Source organism: Cryptomeria japonica, chromosome 11 (genome assembly GCF_030272615.1).
Source record: "Cryptomeria japonica chromosome 11, Sugi_1.0, whole genome shotgun sequence".
Lineage (NCBI taxonomy): Eukaryota > Viridiplantae > Streptophyta > Pinopsida > Cupressales > Cupressaceae > Cryptomeria > Cryptomeria japonica.
Genome location: NC_081415.1, coordinates 192,828,542 through 192,848,983, shown reverse-complemented (window position 1 = coordinate 192,848,983; position 20,442 = coordinate 192,828,542). Strand labels below are relative to the sequence as shown.

Below are 20,442 nucleotides of genomic sequence, written 5' to 3'. Positions count from 1 at the left end.
TTATTTTGGCTTCTAGTAGTAACAACACATATTATAGGATCCGCTATGCACACTCTAGAATGAAAGCAATAAACATTTCAAAGTGTGACTTGATGCCTACTTAAATATACCCCAAAATGCTAAAAAGTGGGCAGCTTATTGGAACATGTGAATTTTATTAGTGGGTTTTAGCTATCAATTTTTGGGTTTCTTTAGAGTTAGTAATTGGGGGGTTGAATGCACAAGGAATGCATAGATATTGGAACTATAATGGCTATTGGTGCTCTTCCCCTAATTGACATTCTAACTTCATGTTTTCAAAATCTAATCTATTAATGTTAATTGGTTCTAACAAATTTAGAGCGTCTCCTTTCACTAGTTATTTTAAATTGTTGTTATCAATTTTGATGTCTTTTTTATGCAGTCATAAAAAGTATCCAAAACATCATTTTTCTAACCCCTTACTCTTCATAATCAAGTACCACCCCTAATTATTGATTGCACTTCCATCAATAATTGAACGTATTAATATTAACAATTAAATAAATATAACTACTCTTATCTCTTAATCATCCCAAAACTATATGAAATTTATCTTATTGGTAGACATTTTAGATCTATAAATTATTAAAAAATTACATAAGACACAAACACTTTAAACCTAACCCTAATATTAGTTCACATTTCAACCTAACCTCTCCATATTTTTTGATATTCTACTACCCACAAGCTAGTCTATCCTTTATTGCCCCCATTGTGTGTCATCCACCAGGTTTTGAAGGCATCCTGCCCACCAACAAGAGAGATGACATGTCTATTATCATAGAAGGGATATGTCAACTAGATACTTGTTGTATTTTATGTTTTTGAGAAATATGGAATATTGACACTTCTAAAACATTCTTTGTTATTGATTTCATATTATTAGAGATTTTGGGTAAAGAAATATGTTGAAATATAAGGCTATTAGAAGGAAATTTAATCTTGAAAGCTTATTTAATATCTTTTTGTGTATTGAAGAAGATTTGAACTCAACACCTTCATCAATGTTTCGATTGTTGAGATATAAGAACATGTTATATGTTCTTATTTCCAAATGCAAAATTTAAACTTTCACTATTTATACATCATTTTTTTTAATTCTAATCCATGTTTTGGAATGACTGATATGAAACTTGTTCCCCATACAATGTGGGTTTCATCATTGCTTCACAATCTCCAAATTTAAAAGGTTTTTAATAGATGATAAAGGGCAAAATTATCACAACCAGGAAAATTGGGTTGTAGTTATTCTGGATCTAAAAACGACACCATTCAAGTATATCATTTTAGAGCCAGATTAGATGTGTTTGAAAACTTGAATTTCATAATTACGCCAAAGGGCGTTGAGATGGACAAGCTGATTTTTACAATCAATAGTTCAAAATTCATTGCAGCCAAAGCAAGACGATCAAAACACTTTCGTCTGTTTGATTTTTTTGACCATGAAAGTAAGGAAAACTATGAGGCAAATGAATACTAAGCCTTTTACCACATTAGTTTCATACGCAAATACACTGCCCCACCCTAGGTTTTCACTTTTCTAATATTATACGCACGATTTCACACTCTTTTATTTTGCTATCATCGAGTTTGCATTGGTAGGTGGACATTAATATATGTTTCTTCTCAAGATTTGATTCACATTATTATTATTATTATTTATTAACATTTCACCTTCAACTTGATTAAACATATCTTCTAAAAGTCATTAAAAAAAATTCTATTAACCATGATAGAATTATTTATAGCTTATATACCTAGCTTATATACCTAGCTTATATAGACTAGATGTTTGGGGAAAGACCACTAAATTAACAATTTTTGAACTCCCCACTCCCAACATTTAATGCACATGGTTTATATTAGCCTGATTTTCTAGGTAGGTTAAAATATATATATTTTATATTAGTATTGAGTATAATTAATATTTTGGTGTAATGTAGTTAGATGTTATTAAATATGATATGTTTTATAAATAATTTAAATTATATACATATTAAATAAATAATAAAGACAATTATAATAGAAATTTTAGTATAAATATATATATTAAATATATTAAATAGATAATTTTTAATAATAAAATATATTTATAAATAATTAATAAATAAGTGTAAATATTAAATATCTATATATTTATTATTTCTCTTACATCATCTTAAAACATGTGTAACGTTTTTAAAAAAAGAATCTCATGTCGATAGTTTAGAATTAAATCAATATTCTTAATATTGGTAAACATGGATTACATTTAAATGTAACCCATCATTGGCACATGACAATTCACTTCACATGCGTAAAAATTGTAATTTGTGGATCATATGTAAATGTATTGCATAATATACCCACAATGCAACTCACTTGACATATTAAAGGTTTGTTAACATGGAACATGATCAAGCAAAACCTACAATTTACCTCACATTCTTTAGAATTGTAAATATGAATCACAATAAAATGTAACCCATAAATGGCATGTGATAATTCACTTCACATGCTAAAAATTTGTAATTGTGGATTGTAGTAAAATGTAATGCATAATAGGCATATTGCAATTCACTTGACATATTTGAGGGTTTTTAACATGGAACATGGTAAAAATTAACCCATCGTCGATACCATACAACTTATGTCATGTTCTAAAGTTTTTAAATGTCAAATATAGTTAAACTGGTACAGTACACTATGCTCCATTGTCTTAAAATTTACAAGTGTAGATCATATGATAAAATAAACTCCATAATTGATACACTACAACTCATCCTACATTCCTAAGATTTGTAAGCACAACTTGTGGTCAAATGTAACCCATAATTGGTATCAAAACATACGCCAAATTTTCAATCAATAAGAGAGCCTATTAATTCTCATTAACAATTGTAAACATGTTTTTAAATCTATTTTAGCCATAGATTACACAAATTAAGGAAGACAAGGGAAGAAAGAATTTGAGATGTTCCCCACTTTCCATAAGAATTGATTACTTAGTCATTAGATGATGGAGATTTTAATAGGAAGGAAAAGACTTACTTCTTTTGCGATTTAATACAATAGTGATTCATTTCACATTAACTAATAAATGATGGTGATTTATGAAAACAAATATAGATAGAACAAGAGTAAGAATATGTATCATAAATAATAAATGTAAAAAGAAAAAGATTAAGAAGCCAAATTTAACCAAGAATACAAACCAAATGCTGCTAGAATATTATATTAAGGAAATTATCTTAAAATGAATCCAAAACTAAATAGAAGCTCACACCATTAAAACACACATTGTGCTTCTTCCTCTCTATATCTCTCTCCCTTACTCTTTCACACATACAACCCTTGTTCCTCCTTCCCTATCCTTATCTCTCTATCTCTCCCATCTCTCTCTATCTCTCCACCTATCTCCCTCCCTCCCTATCTCCCTATCTACCTATCTATCACTATCCTCTCTCCATTTCTCTTCCCATATATATATCCATCTCTCTCTTTTTCTTCCCGTATATCTTTATCTATCTTTCTCTTTACATATATCTCTATCTCTCCCTCTCTCTATCTCTCTCTATTCCTCTCCATCTCCCCCCCCCTCTCCATCTCAATATTTGTATTCCTTCCAAATCTATCTATCCCTCTATCCCGTCTTTCTCTCCTCTCCATATTCATATCCTTCTCCAACTCCATCTTTATCATCCTCTCTATCTCCTTATTCCTCTCTATCTCCCTTACTCTTCCCCCCTCTATTTATCCCTTTTTCTATCCCCTCTCTCTCTCTCCCTCTCTCTCCCTTTCTTCCTATAGCAAACATAACAAGACCATATTAATAATAGAATCTTACTACACAAATATACGCAAAAATAGACCAAAATGTTTCTTAATTGATAATCCACTCATCTTCGGCATACCCATTGTACACCAAGACGCAATTGCTAGTGTTTAGGGTGTCCATATAGAACTATAACAATAGTTCTTGAGCTAAGCCATGACAACTCTAAAGGTGTTCGATGATGTCTGGCCTAGAGAATTAGATTTGGACAATTTGTTGTCTAAAGCGGAAACATATACACCCCTTCTGATAGCTAGGGATTATTCCATAGATCCAAAACATTTAAGGGAATTCAGTAGACATTAATTCCAAATTCTATAGAAGAAAATCTAGTCAAGTACGTATTCTTCTTCAAGTAAGGTTTATATATATTTGCACTTCGCAGTTTGTTGACTACTGGCTATGTCGTTATGGTAGATGTAGATTGAATGGCAACTCTCGTTTTTCAGGCTTCAATTACAATCATAAAATGCCACCGCCATCCACAGCTCATGCCAACCTCACAGCATTATGTAGAAAGGCTCAGTTAAAAGAGGCGCTGCACATTCTGCTTACTACACACAAACCCCCTGAAGACTCTTCTACTTATCTTCAACTATTGCAGACCTGCATCGTCAAGAATGCTCTTTTACAAGGGAAAATAATCCACACTTTTATCGCTCAGAGGCGATTTGCATTTGCTAGACGAACATCTTTTCGAAATAAGTTTCTTAACATGTATGTCAAATGCGGCAGTTTGGTGGATGCTCGTAAAGTGTTTGACCAGATGGAAGAACGAGACAGCGTCTCATGGAATGTGATGATTGCAGTATACAGAAGACATGGGTATCCTCAGGAGGCACTCAGACTGTTTCACCAAATGCAACGAACAGGTCTCCAACCCAATCAGTTCACCTTTGCCAGTGTACTCCCAGCCTGTGCCAAAATGGGAGCTTTCGAAGAGGCTATGGACATCCATCAAAGCATAAAGGATAGGGGAATTTTGTCAGATGTTGTAGTTGCAAGTGCCCTGGTAGACATGTATGCAAAATGTGGAAGAATGCACAAGGCATGTGAACTGTTTGACAAAATGCCTAAAAGAAATGTGGTTTCATGGACTACAATGATTGCAGGATATGCACAAAACGGGTTTACTGAAAAAGCCTTACAAGTTTATAAGCAAATGCAAGTGGTTGGTGTAAAGCCGAACTCTTCAACCTTTGCCAGCATTCTCCCAGCCTGTGCTCAAATTGGAGCTTTGGAACTGGGTACAGTTGTCCATCAAAACATAATTAAAAGTGGAGTATGTTTAGATGTTATAGTTGGAAGTGCGCTAGTCGACATGTATGCAAAATGTGGAAGCATGCACAAGGCATTCGAACTGTTTGACGAAATGCCTCAAAGAAATGAGGTCTCATGGACTGTGATGATTGCAGGATATGCACAAAATGGATTTGTTCAAAAAGCCTTAGAAACTTTTAAGCAAATGCAGCTGGCAGGTGTAAAGCCAGACTCTACAACCTTTTCCAGTCTCCTTCCAGCCTGTACCAAAATCGGAGCTTTAGATCAGGGTATGAAGCTCCATCAAGATATAATTGAAAGAGGATTATCGTCAGATATTGCAGTTGGCAATGCCCTGATAGACATGTACGCAAAATGTGGAAGGATACACAAATCATGTGAAATATTTGACAAAATACTTCGAAGGGACGTGATCTCATGGAATTCAATGATTGCAGGATACGCACAATATGGGTTTGTTGAAAAGGCTATAGAAACCTTTAATCAAATGCTATTGGCAGATATAATGCCAGACTTAACAACCTTTGCCAGCATCCTACCAGCCTGTGCAAAAATGGAAGCTTTAGAACTGGGTATGAACCTCCATCAGAGCATAATCAAAAGTGGATTTCTGTCAGACGTCGTAACTGCAAATACGCTGATAGACATGTACGCAAAATGTGGAAGCATTCTCAAAGCACGTGAAGTGTTTAACAGACTGGCTCAAAGAGATGCCATCTCATGGAATGCCATGGTTGCGGGATATGCACAGAATGGGTTTTTTGAAAAGGCTCTGGAAACATTTAAGGAAATGTCGTTGGCAGATGCAAAACCAGACTTCACAACCTTTGCCAGCATATTACCAGCCTGCTCAAAAGTAGGAGCTTTAAAGCAGAGTATGGAAATACATCAATTCATAATCAAAAGCGGCTTTTCTTCAGATGTTGTAGTAACTAATGCTTTGATAGACGTGTATGCAAAATGTGGAAACATACACAGGGCACGTGAACTGTTTGACAAAATGCCTCAAAAAGATGTCATCTCATGGAATGCCATGGTTACAGGATATGCACAAAATGGATTTTGCAATGATGCTCTTAAACTCTTTGAACAAATGAAGCACTCGGGATCATACCCTGACCATGTAAGCTTCGCTTGTGTTTTGTTTGCATGCAGCCATGCAGGTTTAGTGGATGAGGGCTGTAAATACTTCAAGAGCATGAGTGAGTCTTATTGCATTATGCCTAAAACCAATCACTATGTGTGCATGGTCGACGTCCTCAGCCGAGCTGGCTATCTTGAGGAAACTCTAAAGTTTATCATCAAAATGCCAATTAAACCTGTAATGGTTGTGTGGACATGTTTTCTCAGTGTTTGTAGATTACATAAGAATATAGAGTTGGGAGTATTTACAGCAAGTCTCCTTCTTGAGCTGGATCCTAAGAATGCCACGACTTATGTTCTTCTGTCAAACTTCTATGCAGAAATGGGGAGGTGGGAAGAAGTTCACATGGTAAGGAGACTGATGAATGATAGAGGAATTAAAAAAGTACCCGGAAGTAGTTGGATTGCAGGCCATAAAGTCGTACATGCTTATTGTGGAGACTGATCATATCCACAGACAGAGGAGATCTATGCAAAGTTGCAGAATTGTTTTTGGAGATGAATGCACCAGGGTATTTTCCCGATTCAAGGCACGTTCTGATTGATATGAGAAGGAAAATGTACCATTCTTTTGCCACCATACTAAAAAGTTGGCTATTGTATTTGGATGCTAAACACCAACTATTAAAGTCATCAAATCCCTATGAGTAATGTTGACATCCACGCTGCACCCATGTTTATTTCCAAAATTGCTGTTAAGACAATTGTTGTGAGAGATGTGAACCGGTTCCATCATTTCAAACAAGGAGAATGTTCTTATGGACATAATTGGTGATGCTAGCGAAGCAATCTATAAACATAGGCTTGCACAATAACAAGGTGCACCATTTCAGCCCTGCGATAGTAAAGAATGGGGTGGATTTTATCCTCACTTTCTAGAAAGTACAGGTTCTACTAAAGTTTATAAAAAGTTTTACTTCAAGTGTTTGGAGATATAGACTATGTTGTAGACTTCATAAACCAGATGTATAATGTGTAATTCTTATTACTGCCAATATATACTCATGGAGAGCCGTTATTAAAACCCTGTATCATGATACCATAGAGGAGCTATGACATTGAAATGTTTCTAGGAAACTTGCACATGTCTGGAACAAAAGGATGGAGGAGAAGGTGGATAATCTGAAATAGCAAAAGAAGATGAACACTCGAAGGAAATGGTAAGATGCTTGGTGATCAGGCATCTGAAAGAGGTTCGCAGTCAATCCGACATTTGAAGATAATGGGGACAGCATATCTTGATAATTCTTCCCTCAATGAAGATTATTCATTTCAAGGTGTGATAGCTGGATACCCACGAACTGAGAACGCCGTAGGAGTCATTGAAGGCCACTTTGAAGTGAAGCAGAGCTTCGGATTTGTTGGAAAGACATTAATCGATGGGAAAGAGAAGGGCGTGGAAATTCACTGTCAATCATGTTTGGTTGTGAAGTCTGGCCGTTAACATTCCTGTTATCTTTGTGTCTCTTCTTTTTACTTCTGTCTTTTCATCTTCATTAGCCGGTTGATTATAAATTATTGAAGAAGACACATTGAGGATGTAGAAAAGCTTCATGTATTGGTGCTGGAAATAAAAGAACATCTGTTTTTCTGTGGATGCAGTCAAATGAGTGAATCGTGTAAATTCTGTTGTCTCTGTGTGTTTGATATTTTTGTGTGCGTTTATTTTGCTGCAAATTATATTATTCTGTTATGCTCTGTGTTTCTTAACAAATCATAAAGGATGATTTCTTTAATTGAAAGGATGGAATCAAGGTTGTGTGTTTTTAATATTAATCTATAGTGATTTTTCAATATTTCAATAATTATTTAGAAAGAAACTATTATCTATATACTAGAAATTGATTGCCAATTGTAGTGCTACAAGAAAAAAGTTCTATACTCTTTGGAGAAAAGTACATTGAATAGAATGGTAAGACAATAAGCAATAGGAATCAATGAATGTACCATTCTGAAAAAGTCTCATCTTTTTGAACTAAGAAAAATATTATACACCTCAATGTTTGTCTAGAATTAGATTATTGGTGGCACATCAAATGTTTCACAAAAAAAAAATGTTTCACAAACATTTTTTCTCACATTTCTAAACAAAATGGATAATTTTAAAATTTTGAGATCTCTCCTTATTTTTTGCATATCAATATAAGAGTTTTCGGTTTCATGTAGTTCCTTCCTAAAAACATGTGCAATGGATTAAAGCATTACAAAAAAATAATTATATATAATCTCAAGTTTGTAAGTGAGGCCATCAACAAAAACACGTCTTGAATAAGACAAATATACCAAGAAAGCATCCTCCATAACCCTGCACACAAAATTATATGTTAGTAACAATCAAAGGATTACATAATTGAATTTAAAAATATTGCAAACAATCTACATTTGATAGGTGGAATAGCCAATGAAAATTTGTCTAGAAAGGTGAATACTAATTTCCCTTTGAACGTATTTTAATATTTTTGAATAAGGATAATACTTCAAAGAACAAAAAGCTTACATTCCAATGAAACGTAGATATATTCCATCATAGTGTTAAATTCCCCATCCATGGAAAAAAGAACTTCAAGACTATATCAACTGTATTGAAGTATTTCCTTCTCCAGCTTGCTTTTATCAGTATCACTAACACTATCCCTCCAAAAGCTACTCCATATGACAATCCCAATGTTGTCTCATACCATGGGTATTTGGTGCTTTCCTTTTCATTAAATTGAAATTGGAGGGGCAAGAACAAATTGTGGCCAAGAACAATTTTGGGTAGGGGACACCCCCATAAATTAGGATTTCTTGATTAAGAGGACTCTGTAAATGTGCCAGTCATATGCCGTCCTTATGGTATGCTTCCTGATAAATTGTTGTTTGATAAATTCAGTGAACCTAAATAGCTTAGAAGTTCAAGCTCTGCATGGATATGTCTTGAAAAATTATTTCTTGAAAGGTCTAATGACTCTAGTTGACTTGTTTCTCCCAAACTATTTGGAATGGTCTCATTCAAATGGTTCATTGAAAGGTTTAGAAGCCTTAATCCCTTCAAGTTCCCAAATTTAGAACCAACATCTCCTTCCAATTCATTGTTTGAGAGATCTATGGATGTGAGAGTGGAAAGTATATATGTGTAGTGTTGATATGTGCCTTATAAATTCCTATCCAATCCATTTTGATATGATTCCCCATTAGGAAAAATAGAGAATACAAAGCCATCTTGACTTTCATTTGCCATTGCTTTCAATGATACAATTGTGTGTGGAATTGAACCTGAGATATGATTTGAAGAAAAGAGCAATGTTTGAAGATTCAGTAATTGACCTATCTCTAAAGGAATATCCTTCATCACCAATACTCTTAGATTTGAAAGATTTCCAATCAACACTGATATTTCACCTACAAATGAGTTGTTCCCAATATTGAGAATCTGCTGATTTGAACAATTTGCTATTGAGGGAGGGAATGTTCCATTCAAATGATTACTATGAACAACTAATGAATATAATTTACTTAGCTTACGGAACTCATGTGGCAATCTTCCCTCTAAATTGTTATTTGCCAAATTTAGGACGACAAGGGAAGAGCAATTGGACAAACTCACAGGGATTACTCCCACTAACTTGTTGTTTGCAAGATTTAATAGCTGAAATAGATTTAATTTGCCCAAATTTGGAGGAATATTCCCACTAAACAAATTGTTATTGAGCAACAATATTTGAATATTAGATGACCACATTGATGGGAGGTACCCACCCAATCCATTTCTAGACACATCTAGATGTATTAGATTCATCCATGTTGAAGTTTTTGAAGATAGGCTTCCTTCTAGATGATTTCTGAAAGATTTAGATACTCCAATCTAGGACTGGTTTCCCATAGCCAAGAGGGAATTACACCCACAAGACTGGCATTAGTTAATTCCAAATTATAAAGTGAAAATTGTGTTGAAATCCAAGGTGGAAATTCACCATCAATCATACATGGGAGTCATTCAAGGCCGCTTTGAAGCGAAGGAAAGCTTGGGATTCATGGGAAGGACATCTGTTGGACACGGAAGAGGGGCAGAAGAAGAGAAGAAGAATAGACGAAAAAAGTACAGAGGAGATTCCGTGTAAAGAGATTGCCATTTGGGATGGAGGGGACGAGGGAAATCCAGTTTGTTGTTTGTTATTTGGGTGGGAAATGCATTTTGTTCTTAAATTGAGTGCCCTTACTCAATCATCTCCTCCTTTTAAGCGAGGGAAATTGTTTAAGAAGACTTTGTCATGGAAATTGTTTTAGAAAACTGTGTTTTGCCATAGTCTTGACAGATAACATTAGCAACAAAGTTCCAAACTGCTATAAACTATTGTCTATTCAAGATTTCCAAGTCATTACGTGTTAATTACTATATACAAACTAATCGGATGGATCAAATCTCTCATATAAAAAAGAAATTTTTGAAATAAAATATTGTTTAAATAAAATAAAAAAGTGTTTGTAATTGAATTTTAAAAAAAAAATTATATAAATATAATAGTTTTGTGTCACTTTTATTTATTTATTTATTTGTGTATTTATAATAATATAAATATATATTATTATTTAATATTTATATAAAAAATAAAATAATTTCTCAAAATAATGATTATGAATTTAGATTATTGAATGAGTAATAAATTAGCAAAATCAGAATTTATGTTATAATTTCTTTGGATAATAATTATTTTTTATTATATGTTATTTGGGATTTTATGATGTCTTCAAGAGAGGTGGTTGTAAATTATGTTACTTGGGAAGTACATAATGGGGATAATGTGCAATTTTTGTTGGATTCCTGGAATGTTTGCTCCTATTGAGTAATTCTCCTTATCTTAGTGAAGTTATGGCCGTCACAATGGACATTTGGGGTTCAAAACTATTAGATTATGTTGCTGCTGTTGAGATTTACTCAGGTAAAGCCTTCTAGAAGGACCCTAGGGAATTACCTCTTAATAACCAACATAGGACATTTTTGCAAAAGGTCTTCTTGGAAAGAGAAGTTTATCTAACTAATAAGAAAGACATCTTAATATGGGCATCGATTAAAGATGGGAAATACTCCATTAAAGAAGGATATAAAGTGTTACAACATTTAGCATTCTCTTTTTGTTGGAATAGTTTTGTTCTCCCCAAAGCAAGCTGCTTTGCATGGGTTGCACTGAGAAATAGAATCTTAACCAGTGATAAATTATTTAGCTTTGCATTGCACAACCATTCAATTGTGTGTTATGCAATGACGTAAATGAGACAACTGATTACTTAGTACTGAATTGTTCTTTTTGTTGGTGTTTTGGATATGTTGATATGGTTTTGACATTGATGTCAACACTTGTCATCACTTGTCAACACTTATCAACACTTGGAGATCTTTGGTTATGTTCACCAACAAGTCAGAGACTTATGCACAGTCACTGGTATTTGGTTCATCGACAGATTATATTGTTCATCGACACTTGGAATGACTTGGAGGCTACTTGGTTATGTCAAAGACATTATTCAATCACTTGGTTTTGGCGATTTGGTTATTTGTTTATTCGAGTTTGCATATTTGTTGTTACCGATAAATAGGTCCAGGATATACACCGGTAGGCATATCTATTCCAGATCAGCACGACACATTATGGAGATGATTTATTATTATTGTAAATGCATTGAGCCGACATCATGCATCGAATATCAATTTATTTGTAAATGATTTTATTGTAATATCTTTTAGTGAGCCGACCTATTCAATTGGTCTTAGGTTATGGTATAATGTAAGATCTCATTTGTGAGATTGATATGCGATTGGAAAAGAATTGTAATAAGGTATATGCAAAAATAAGTAGAGCTATACACGTAGACATCATTTGAAGGTTGAAAGAAGGTTTTTGTGAAGGCAATCAGAACTAAACTGGTACTAAATCCAACATATAAAGATGCTATTTTATGCAGTACATTATCATTGGATTTAACCATCCAATTGTAGTCAGTGTGACTCTCATTTTGTGAATGAGCAGTGTGCTCTAGGCAGCTAGCCTTTCTGCATGTGCAGAACCCATATTGTACACACATACTATCTGCAGTAGTATCATTTGATTGTGGGTAAGGCTTCCCACCATGGTTTTTCCCCTTATAGGGTTTCCATGTACAAATATTTGTGTTATGTGTTGTGGATGTTGTTGTCTTTCTGTTTCATACATTAATATTTACCGGTACTGCAACTATTGGACCACTGATTCACCCCCCCCCCCCCCCTCTCAGTTGTCTCTGGGACCTAACAATTTGGAAAGCGAGTTAGAGCATCTTTCAAGAGTATTCCAAAGACGTCTAACAATGTTCTTGATTTAATTCATACTGATTTATGTGGTCTAGCAAGAACTAGAAGTATACAAGGAGATAGGTATTATATGCTAATCATTGATGACTATTCTAGAATATGTTGGGTTACTTTTCTCAAGGAAAAATCTGAAGAATTTGGGAAATTCAAACTATTCAAGGTGATGGTAGAAAATGAAGCTGGCAAGAAAATTAAATGTTTGAGTTCAGATCAAGGAGGTGAATTCACATCTAAGGAATTTAATACATTCTATGAAGTGAATGGGATTAGAAGACAATTATCAGCACCCCGGACACCCCAACAAAATGGAGTTGTGGAAAGGAAAAATAGAACTATCTTGGATGCAGCCAGAAGTATGATATTAGAAGCAAATCTACCTCATATATACTGGAGAGAAGTGGTCAATACAACAATTTATACATTCAACAAAGTTCACATCAGAGGTGAAACTGGTAAGACCCATCATGAACTATGGTTTGGTAATACTGCTACTCTTAAATATTTCAGAATATTTGGAAGTAAATGCTATATTAGAAGAGATGAGTATATTGGCAAATTTGATCCTAGAAGTGATGAAAGAATATTTCTTGGTGATTCATCTAAGAGCAAGGCATATAGATGTTTTAACAAGAGATTGCAGAAAATTGTTGAAAGTGCAATGTGAAGATTGATGAACAATTTAGAGGAAATTCAAGGTACACAAACTCTGAACTGGCAATAGAGATAATCACGAATGAACCTACTATGAATACACCGGTACAGAATGGTGATCCAGTTACACCGGCATCATCTGGAGATTCAATAGTCACTGAAGAACAGTAGCAAGTAAAAACACCTTGGTATGTAAGATTAAATCATTCTGAAGATCAGATAATTGGAAAAAAAATTCAAGGATTATGACTAGAGGAAGATTGGCAAATGAAGAAGTATGTCTTATTTCTCAAATTGAACCTACATCAATTAATGAGGCATGTGAAGATAAATATTGGATTAAAGCTATGGAAGATGAATTGGAATATATTGAAAGAAATAACACTTGGTCATTAGTTCCCCGACCTAAAGATAAAAATGTAATTGGAACTAAATGGGTTTTCAGAAATAAACTTAATGAAGATGGTAAGGCAATAAAAAACAAAGCAAGATTAATGTGTAAGGGATATTCACAGAAAGAAGGAATTGATTACAATGAAACCTTTGCACTGGTAGCTAGAATTGAGGCAGTCAAACTTTTATTGGCTTTTGCAGCACACAAGAACTATAAAGTATATCAAATGGATGTTAAATGTGCATTTCTAAATGGAGATCTTGAAGAAGAAGTTTATATTGAACAACCTGATGGATTTTCTTTGACATATAACAAAGACATGGTTTGCAGGTTAAGGAAAGCTTTATATGGTCTAAAACAAGCTCCTAGAGCTTGGTATGTTATACTGGACAAATATCTTTTGAAGCTTGGATACACTAAAGGTAATGCTGACAACAATCTATACTAAAAAGTGACTAATGATGACATCTTGGTTATTGAAGTTTTTGTTGATGATATAAACTTTGGAGGAGAAGATGGATTGTGTAAAGACTTTTCTAACAAAATGCAGCAAGAATTTGAAATGTCTATGATCGGAGAGATAAAATTCCTTTTTAGGATTGCAGATTTCACAGACTGATAAAGGTATATTCCTATGTCAATTTAATTACTTGAAGGAATTACTAAAGAAATTTGGTATGGAAAACTGTAAACCAGTAAGCACACCTATGACTACAACTGATAAATTATCTTTGAAGGATGAATCAACACCTGTTAATCTGACTAGATATAAGTCTATGATAGGAGGTTTATTGTATTTGACACAAACAAGACCTGATATTATGAATGCAGTATGTATTGTTTCAAGATTTCAGAGTAATCCTAAAGAAAATCATGAATCAACAGTGAAAAGGATTTTCTGGTACCTACAAGGCACTACAAATCTTGGTTTATGGTAACTTAGAGATGAAAATTTTGACTTATGTGCATACACAGATACTAATTCGGCAGGAGATGTGGATGACAAAAAAAAGCACCACCGGTGGAGGATTTTTTTCTTGGTAGCAGACTAATTTCATGGTTGAGCAAGAAATAGAGTTGTACAAGTCTATCAACAACAAAATCAGAATATGTTGCAACAACAACTAATTGTACACAGGTATTATGGATCAAACAAATGTTGAAGGACATAAAGGTAAAATGCAAGGAACCTATAACTATTTACTGTGATAATATGGCAGCAATTGATATATCAAAGAACCCGGTATTTCACTCTAAGACAAAACATGTTTCTATCAAATTCAATTTTCTAAAAGAGAATGTTGAAGCAAAAGAAGTGAAATTGGTTTATGTGAATACTAAAGAGCAGATTGTAGATATTTTTACAAAGCCTTTTCCTAAGGAAACTTTTGAATATCTCAAAGAGCAACTTGGAGTCCTACCCCCACCGGTAGGGACTTAGATAGTTGATGTTTTTCATCAACCAACATAATTAACAGAGAAATATTTTATTTCGGCTTTGATGAGGAGAGCTACTTCTCAAGGGGAGTAGTTGGTATAATAAGTTGGTATTTTGTATTTGAAACTAGTTTTTGTAATGCTTTGGCATTTGATGTCAAAGGGGGAGAGATATTATGGAAAAACATTTGAAAAACACTTTGGGGAGAGATATCTCTTGGGAGAAATTATTCTTAGGGGAGAGATATTTTGATTTCTGGTTAATGATCTCTTTGGGAGATTGTTGGTTTTTGGTTTTTGGCATTTCTATTTTGGCACTTTGATGGTTTTTCCATCTTGTGTTTCCATCAATGCCAAAAGGGGAGATTGTTGATATTTTGGATATGTTGATATGGTTTTTTCATTGATGTCAACACTTGTCATCACTTGTCAACACTTATCAGCACTTGGAGATCTTTGGTTATGTTCACCGGCAAGTTAAAGACTTATGCATAGTCACCGGTATTTGGTTCACTGGCATATTATATTGTTCACCGACACTTGGAATGACTTGGAGGCTACTTGTTTATGCCAAAGACATTATTCGATCACTTGGTTTTGGCGATTTGGTTATTTGTTTATTCGGGTTTGCATATTTGTTGTTACCGGCAAATAGGTCCAGGATATACACCGGCAGGCATATCTATTCCAGATCAGCACGACACATTATGGAGATGATTTATTATTATTGTAAATGCATTGAGCTGACACCATGCATCAGATATCGATTTATTTGTAATTGATTTTATTGTAATATCTTTTAGTGAGCCGACCTATTCGATTGGTCTTAGGTTATGGTATAAATGTAAGATCTCATTTGTGAGATTGATATGCGATTGGAAAAGAATTGTAATAAGGTATATGTGAAAATAAGAAGAGCTATACACACAGACATCATTTGAAGGTTGAAGGAAGGTTTTTGTGAAGGCAATCAGAACTAAACCGGTACTGAATCCAACATATGAAGATGCTATTTTATGCAGTACATTATCATTGGATTTAACCATCCAATTGTAGTCAGTGTGACTCTCATTTTGTGATTGAGCAGTGAGCTCTAGGCAGCTGGTCTTTTTGCATGTGCAAAATCCATATTGTACACACATACTATTTGTAGTAGTATCATTTAATTGTGGGTAAGGCTTCCCACAAAGGTTTTTCCCCTTATAAGGTTTTCACGTACAAATATTTGTGTTATGTGTTGTGGATGTTGTTGTCTTTCTGGTTTCATGCATTAATCTTTACTGTTACTGCAACTAACTGATAAAACTGTCTATCGACATAAAGTTTGGTTTACCGACATTAAGCATTAAGTTTTGGTTAAGTTAATTTTGGTTGAATTTATTGGACAATTGATTCAACCCCCCCCCCCCCCCCCTCTCAGTTGTCTCTGAGACCTAACACTTTTGCCCAAGAATGCTGGTTGTTTGTATTGAATAAATTAAGTTATTTCATGCCCTTGCCAAGTAATCCATGTGATCTTTTTCAATCATGGCCTATTCTTTATACAAATTCATTGTTTGCATGCATTTGGAGATGTATCCTTGTAGCAGTGGTATGAGACATTTGGTCGGAAAGGAGTAAACTTATCTTTTGCTAGGAATTATCTCTGGTTTCTAGAGTTTTGGAAGGTATTGAGAAATCAGTTTCAGAATTTGTCAATGCTAGTCTATCCAATATCAGATGTAATCATTATTTTTCATCTTGGCATGGTACTATTGCTAGGGAATTGAAAGGTATTATTATTCCTTTTGGATATGTTCCTAATCGGAGAGTGAACCAAGCAATAGGTAGGTCATTAATTAAGTGGCAGCCTCCTCTTGGTTTTATGAAATTAAGTTTTGATGAGTCATCTAGGGGAAATCTAGGGAAGTCTGGGATTGGTATATGTATTAGGGATCATCAAGGTAGAGTGCATGCAATTAAAGCTTTCCCCATTCCTTCAGGTACAAATAACTTTGCAGAGGCTCAAGCTTTGCTCATAGGTCTTGTGCTGGCTAAATGAGGTGGATTTTCAAAAGTGCATATAGAAGGTGATTCAATGGTTATAATCAATGCTTTCATCGGTAGAATCTCTCTAAACTGGAGAATTGCATATATCATGAACCAAATATGGTACTTAATAGACTCGTTTGAAGATCATTGTATTTCTCACACTCTTCATGAAGGCAACAAAGTTGCAGATTTTTTAGCCAATCTGGGATGTGATGAAGTGCGGATTGAGTCTCTTAATTTGGATACTCATCTAAATGCATGACATCGTCTTCATGATTTAGTAATGCAGGAAATGGTCATAAATTCTGAAAATTTTAGTATTAGAGGTTAATTGCAGTATATTTAGTTTCTAGTTGTATAGTTCACCTGCTAATTTTTACCAAGGAGTGCATTTACATATCAACAAAACATTTATGGTTGTTGCAATTTTTATCTCGCCCAACATTTGTTGTGATTTGATGAATTTGAAAGTCGATTATTTCATGTGCCAAGGGTTGTGTGGTCTGTACAATCACCATTATTATCTCAACTACTGCGAGTCCAACAACTCCATGATTTGGTTCTTGACTTGTATTCCGGGGGGTAGTCTCTTAGGTTCTGCTCTTGGGTTGGTTTTCTCTTCTTATCCTTTTGTACTCATCAATGATTCAGGGTTTTCTTTCTAGTTCTTTCCCTGATGAGCCCTTGAACCAGTTATATTAATATTAATATAATATCAGTGGTTCACCGCTTTTTCTTAAAAAGAAAATAATTATTTTTTAAAATTTTTTTCTTAGCTTGTCATTATTATTGGTGGATTTCACATCAGATATAAGAGTTATAAACAATTTAATTTATTGTCTTATTGTAGCGTCCTAAAATTGCGACACTTGCAATTTCGACTGCATTTTGGTCTTCACGATGGCGACGCAACACACAACCTGAATGGAGACCCTGAAACTTGCTCACGACACTGAAAACTGCATTTTTCAAGCACCCTGGCCTGAACCTCCTTGCACCCTGCTGTCCCGGGAGGTGGGACCAGAGCGCCCAGCGCCCTGGTCCCTGGGTCCTATTTTGGGCCCGGTTTCCTAAGGGGCTCGGGTCTTTTTGTTTGCAATTTGGAAATTAACTTTCCCTGGTCGGCCTAAGGTCGGGAAAATCAGTCTATCAGCCCTAAATGACAAGTATATAAACTAAATTTTTCTCTCTCATTTGGGATATGAGGAGGATATGTGTACAAGGTGTGGAAATTATACTCAAGCATTCAAGCATTCAAGCATTCCTTCAAGCAATTGATCATCTCAAGTCTCCATTCAAGGCTAAGTGTTGCATTCAAGACAAGGATTCAACCATTGAAGAGGAGATCACATACTACATGCTACAACATACAACATACAACATACAACATCTAAACCTTCACACATAAGGATACAAACATCCTTAGAACAAGGTATTAGTACTTGTTTTACAGTCATTTACATTTACAACTCTTGCTCATTTCTTGGTTAATTCCAAAACCGGGGTTTGACCTAAAGGCAAACCCCCAATCCCTAACCCCCCAATCGTCTTCGCTTTTCTGTGTGTAGGTTGCAGGTATGCGGCTGAAATTGAAGATCTGGAATCCTTGTGCAGAGACGAACAGATCCCCCTTCGTTTCGCGGATTTTTCGGAGGACCGTGGCGCCGGGCGCCATCGTCCCGACAACTTTTGCTCAAATTTGCAGGACAGCGCCGTATCGACATTCTACTACTAATTCCAGGTCCGCAGCTTCATCCTATAACCCAAACTCAGTTTATAAGCGAATCTTTATGACTTTCTATGCATGCTTAGCTTAATTTCCTTAACAACATTCTTTACAAAAGAGGGTAGCCTTGCTTTCCTAACCCTTGAAATTCATTTAGCATCCAATCTTGCATTGTGTGGGATTGGATCTTATGAGTTTCAACCCCTCTTTTGAATGTAAAGTCTCTCCCCTAAGTGAAAAACCATTGAATCCTAGCGAACCTCCCTTCTCTCTCCTCGGAGTCGGAAGAGTGGAGAACAACTAGGGTTCGATCGCGATTTTCCGCTTTACATTTTGGTGAACCCAACGTGAACATCCTTTCTGATTTTTCATGCTTAGATCTGAAAAAATTGATTACATTTCCATGTTTGATCTTTTGCAAAATTTTAGAGGTGATTGCATAAAAACCCTAAATTTTCTTTTTAGTAATTGAACTTGCGAAATGTCTAAATGTTAATGCCTATTTCAGATCTGCCCTTCTATTACAAATTTTCAATTCATATTTGTGCTTTAATTCTGAAAATTAAGTGGTTAAGTGTCAAAACCCTAATTTTTGAAACCCTCTTGATTCAACCTTTTTCATTGATCAAAACATCTCCAAATCAGCTGTAACTTTGGATTCCGCAATAAAATCACAACATCTTTCATCCCTGAAAATTTGGAAAAAAGTTGCGAGGACCGTGGCGCCGAGCGCCATCGTCCCCGACATTTTTTCCGAAATTTTGGGAGCAAGATCTTACTGTATTTTCCTGCTAAAATCCAGAATTTTGGCTGATTTTGTCAATTATAACACTTTCAAAATTACAGTCAAAGTTGGTCTTGCGATTGCTTGGTCTAAGGCTTCTAATCATTCAAAAATCATTGAAATTAAAATTTTGTGTCAAAATTGTGTTCTTACTGTCCTAAATCTGAAAAGTGTGTCATCATTCATTAAAAAATTTCAGTGCTTTATTCAAATTCTTGCATTTTGTGACTTTTGAAATTAAGTGCTTAATTACAACAACTTTGATTTCCGCTTTCAAAATTGAATTTTGCGTGAAATTGAGTCAATTTTCAAATTTCAAAATTTGCATTGCTCTTGACATTCCCTCTAAAATCATAAAATTCAAAATTTCAGTTTCCCTCTCTTTTTCAAAATTCAAATTTTGCATTTTTCGACAATCTTGATAGGGTTCAATTTTGAGATTACAACTTTAATTTGGCCTATCTACAGATCATAAAATCACTCAATTTTTTCAGATTAGCTCTAAAATCATCATACCTTTCATCCCTGCAAATTTCGAAAAAAGTTGCAGGGACCGTGTTGCACTCCGGGCGCCACGGTCCCGGACATTTTTTCCGAAATTTCGGGAGACTGTTGTGATTGCATTTAACAGCTTAAATCCAGAAAATTGGTTGATCCTACTGAAAATTGCTACCTCTAAATTCAAAATTTTCTCTCCTTCTCTAGTGCATGAGTTTTACAACAATAAGCCCTACTTACACTATTCCCGTTAGACGAAGCCTTAGAATTAAGTCCTTCCAAGGTTTAATTATTGAGGAGATGGAACCTAATTTGAATGGTCTTTTTAACGACGACA

General features: G+C 34.7%; 1 protein-coding gene across 1 annotated transcript; it reads left to right on the top strand.

The window, feature by feature from the left end:
• The first annotated feature begins 4,304 nt into the window (after positions 1 to 4,304).
• On the top strand, positions 4,305 to 6,704 carry LOC131071089 (pentatricopeptide repeat-containing protein At2g13600). The gene is made up of 3 exons (XM_058006790.2): positions 4,305 to 4,707; positions 4,948 to 6,067; positions 6,272 to 6,704. The coding sequence occupies exons 1-3, from the start codon at positions 4,305 to 4,307 to the stop codon at positions 6,702 to 6,704; spliced, it is 1,956 nt and encodes a 651-aa protein (XP_057862773.2).
• The last annotated feature ends 13,738 nt before the right edge of the window (positions 6,705 to 20,442 follow it).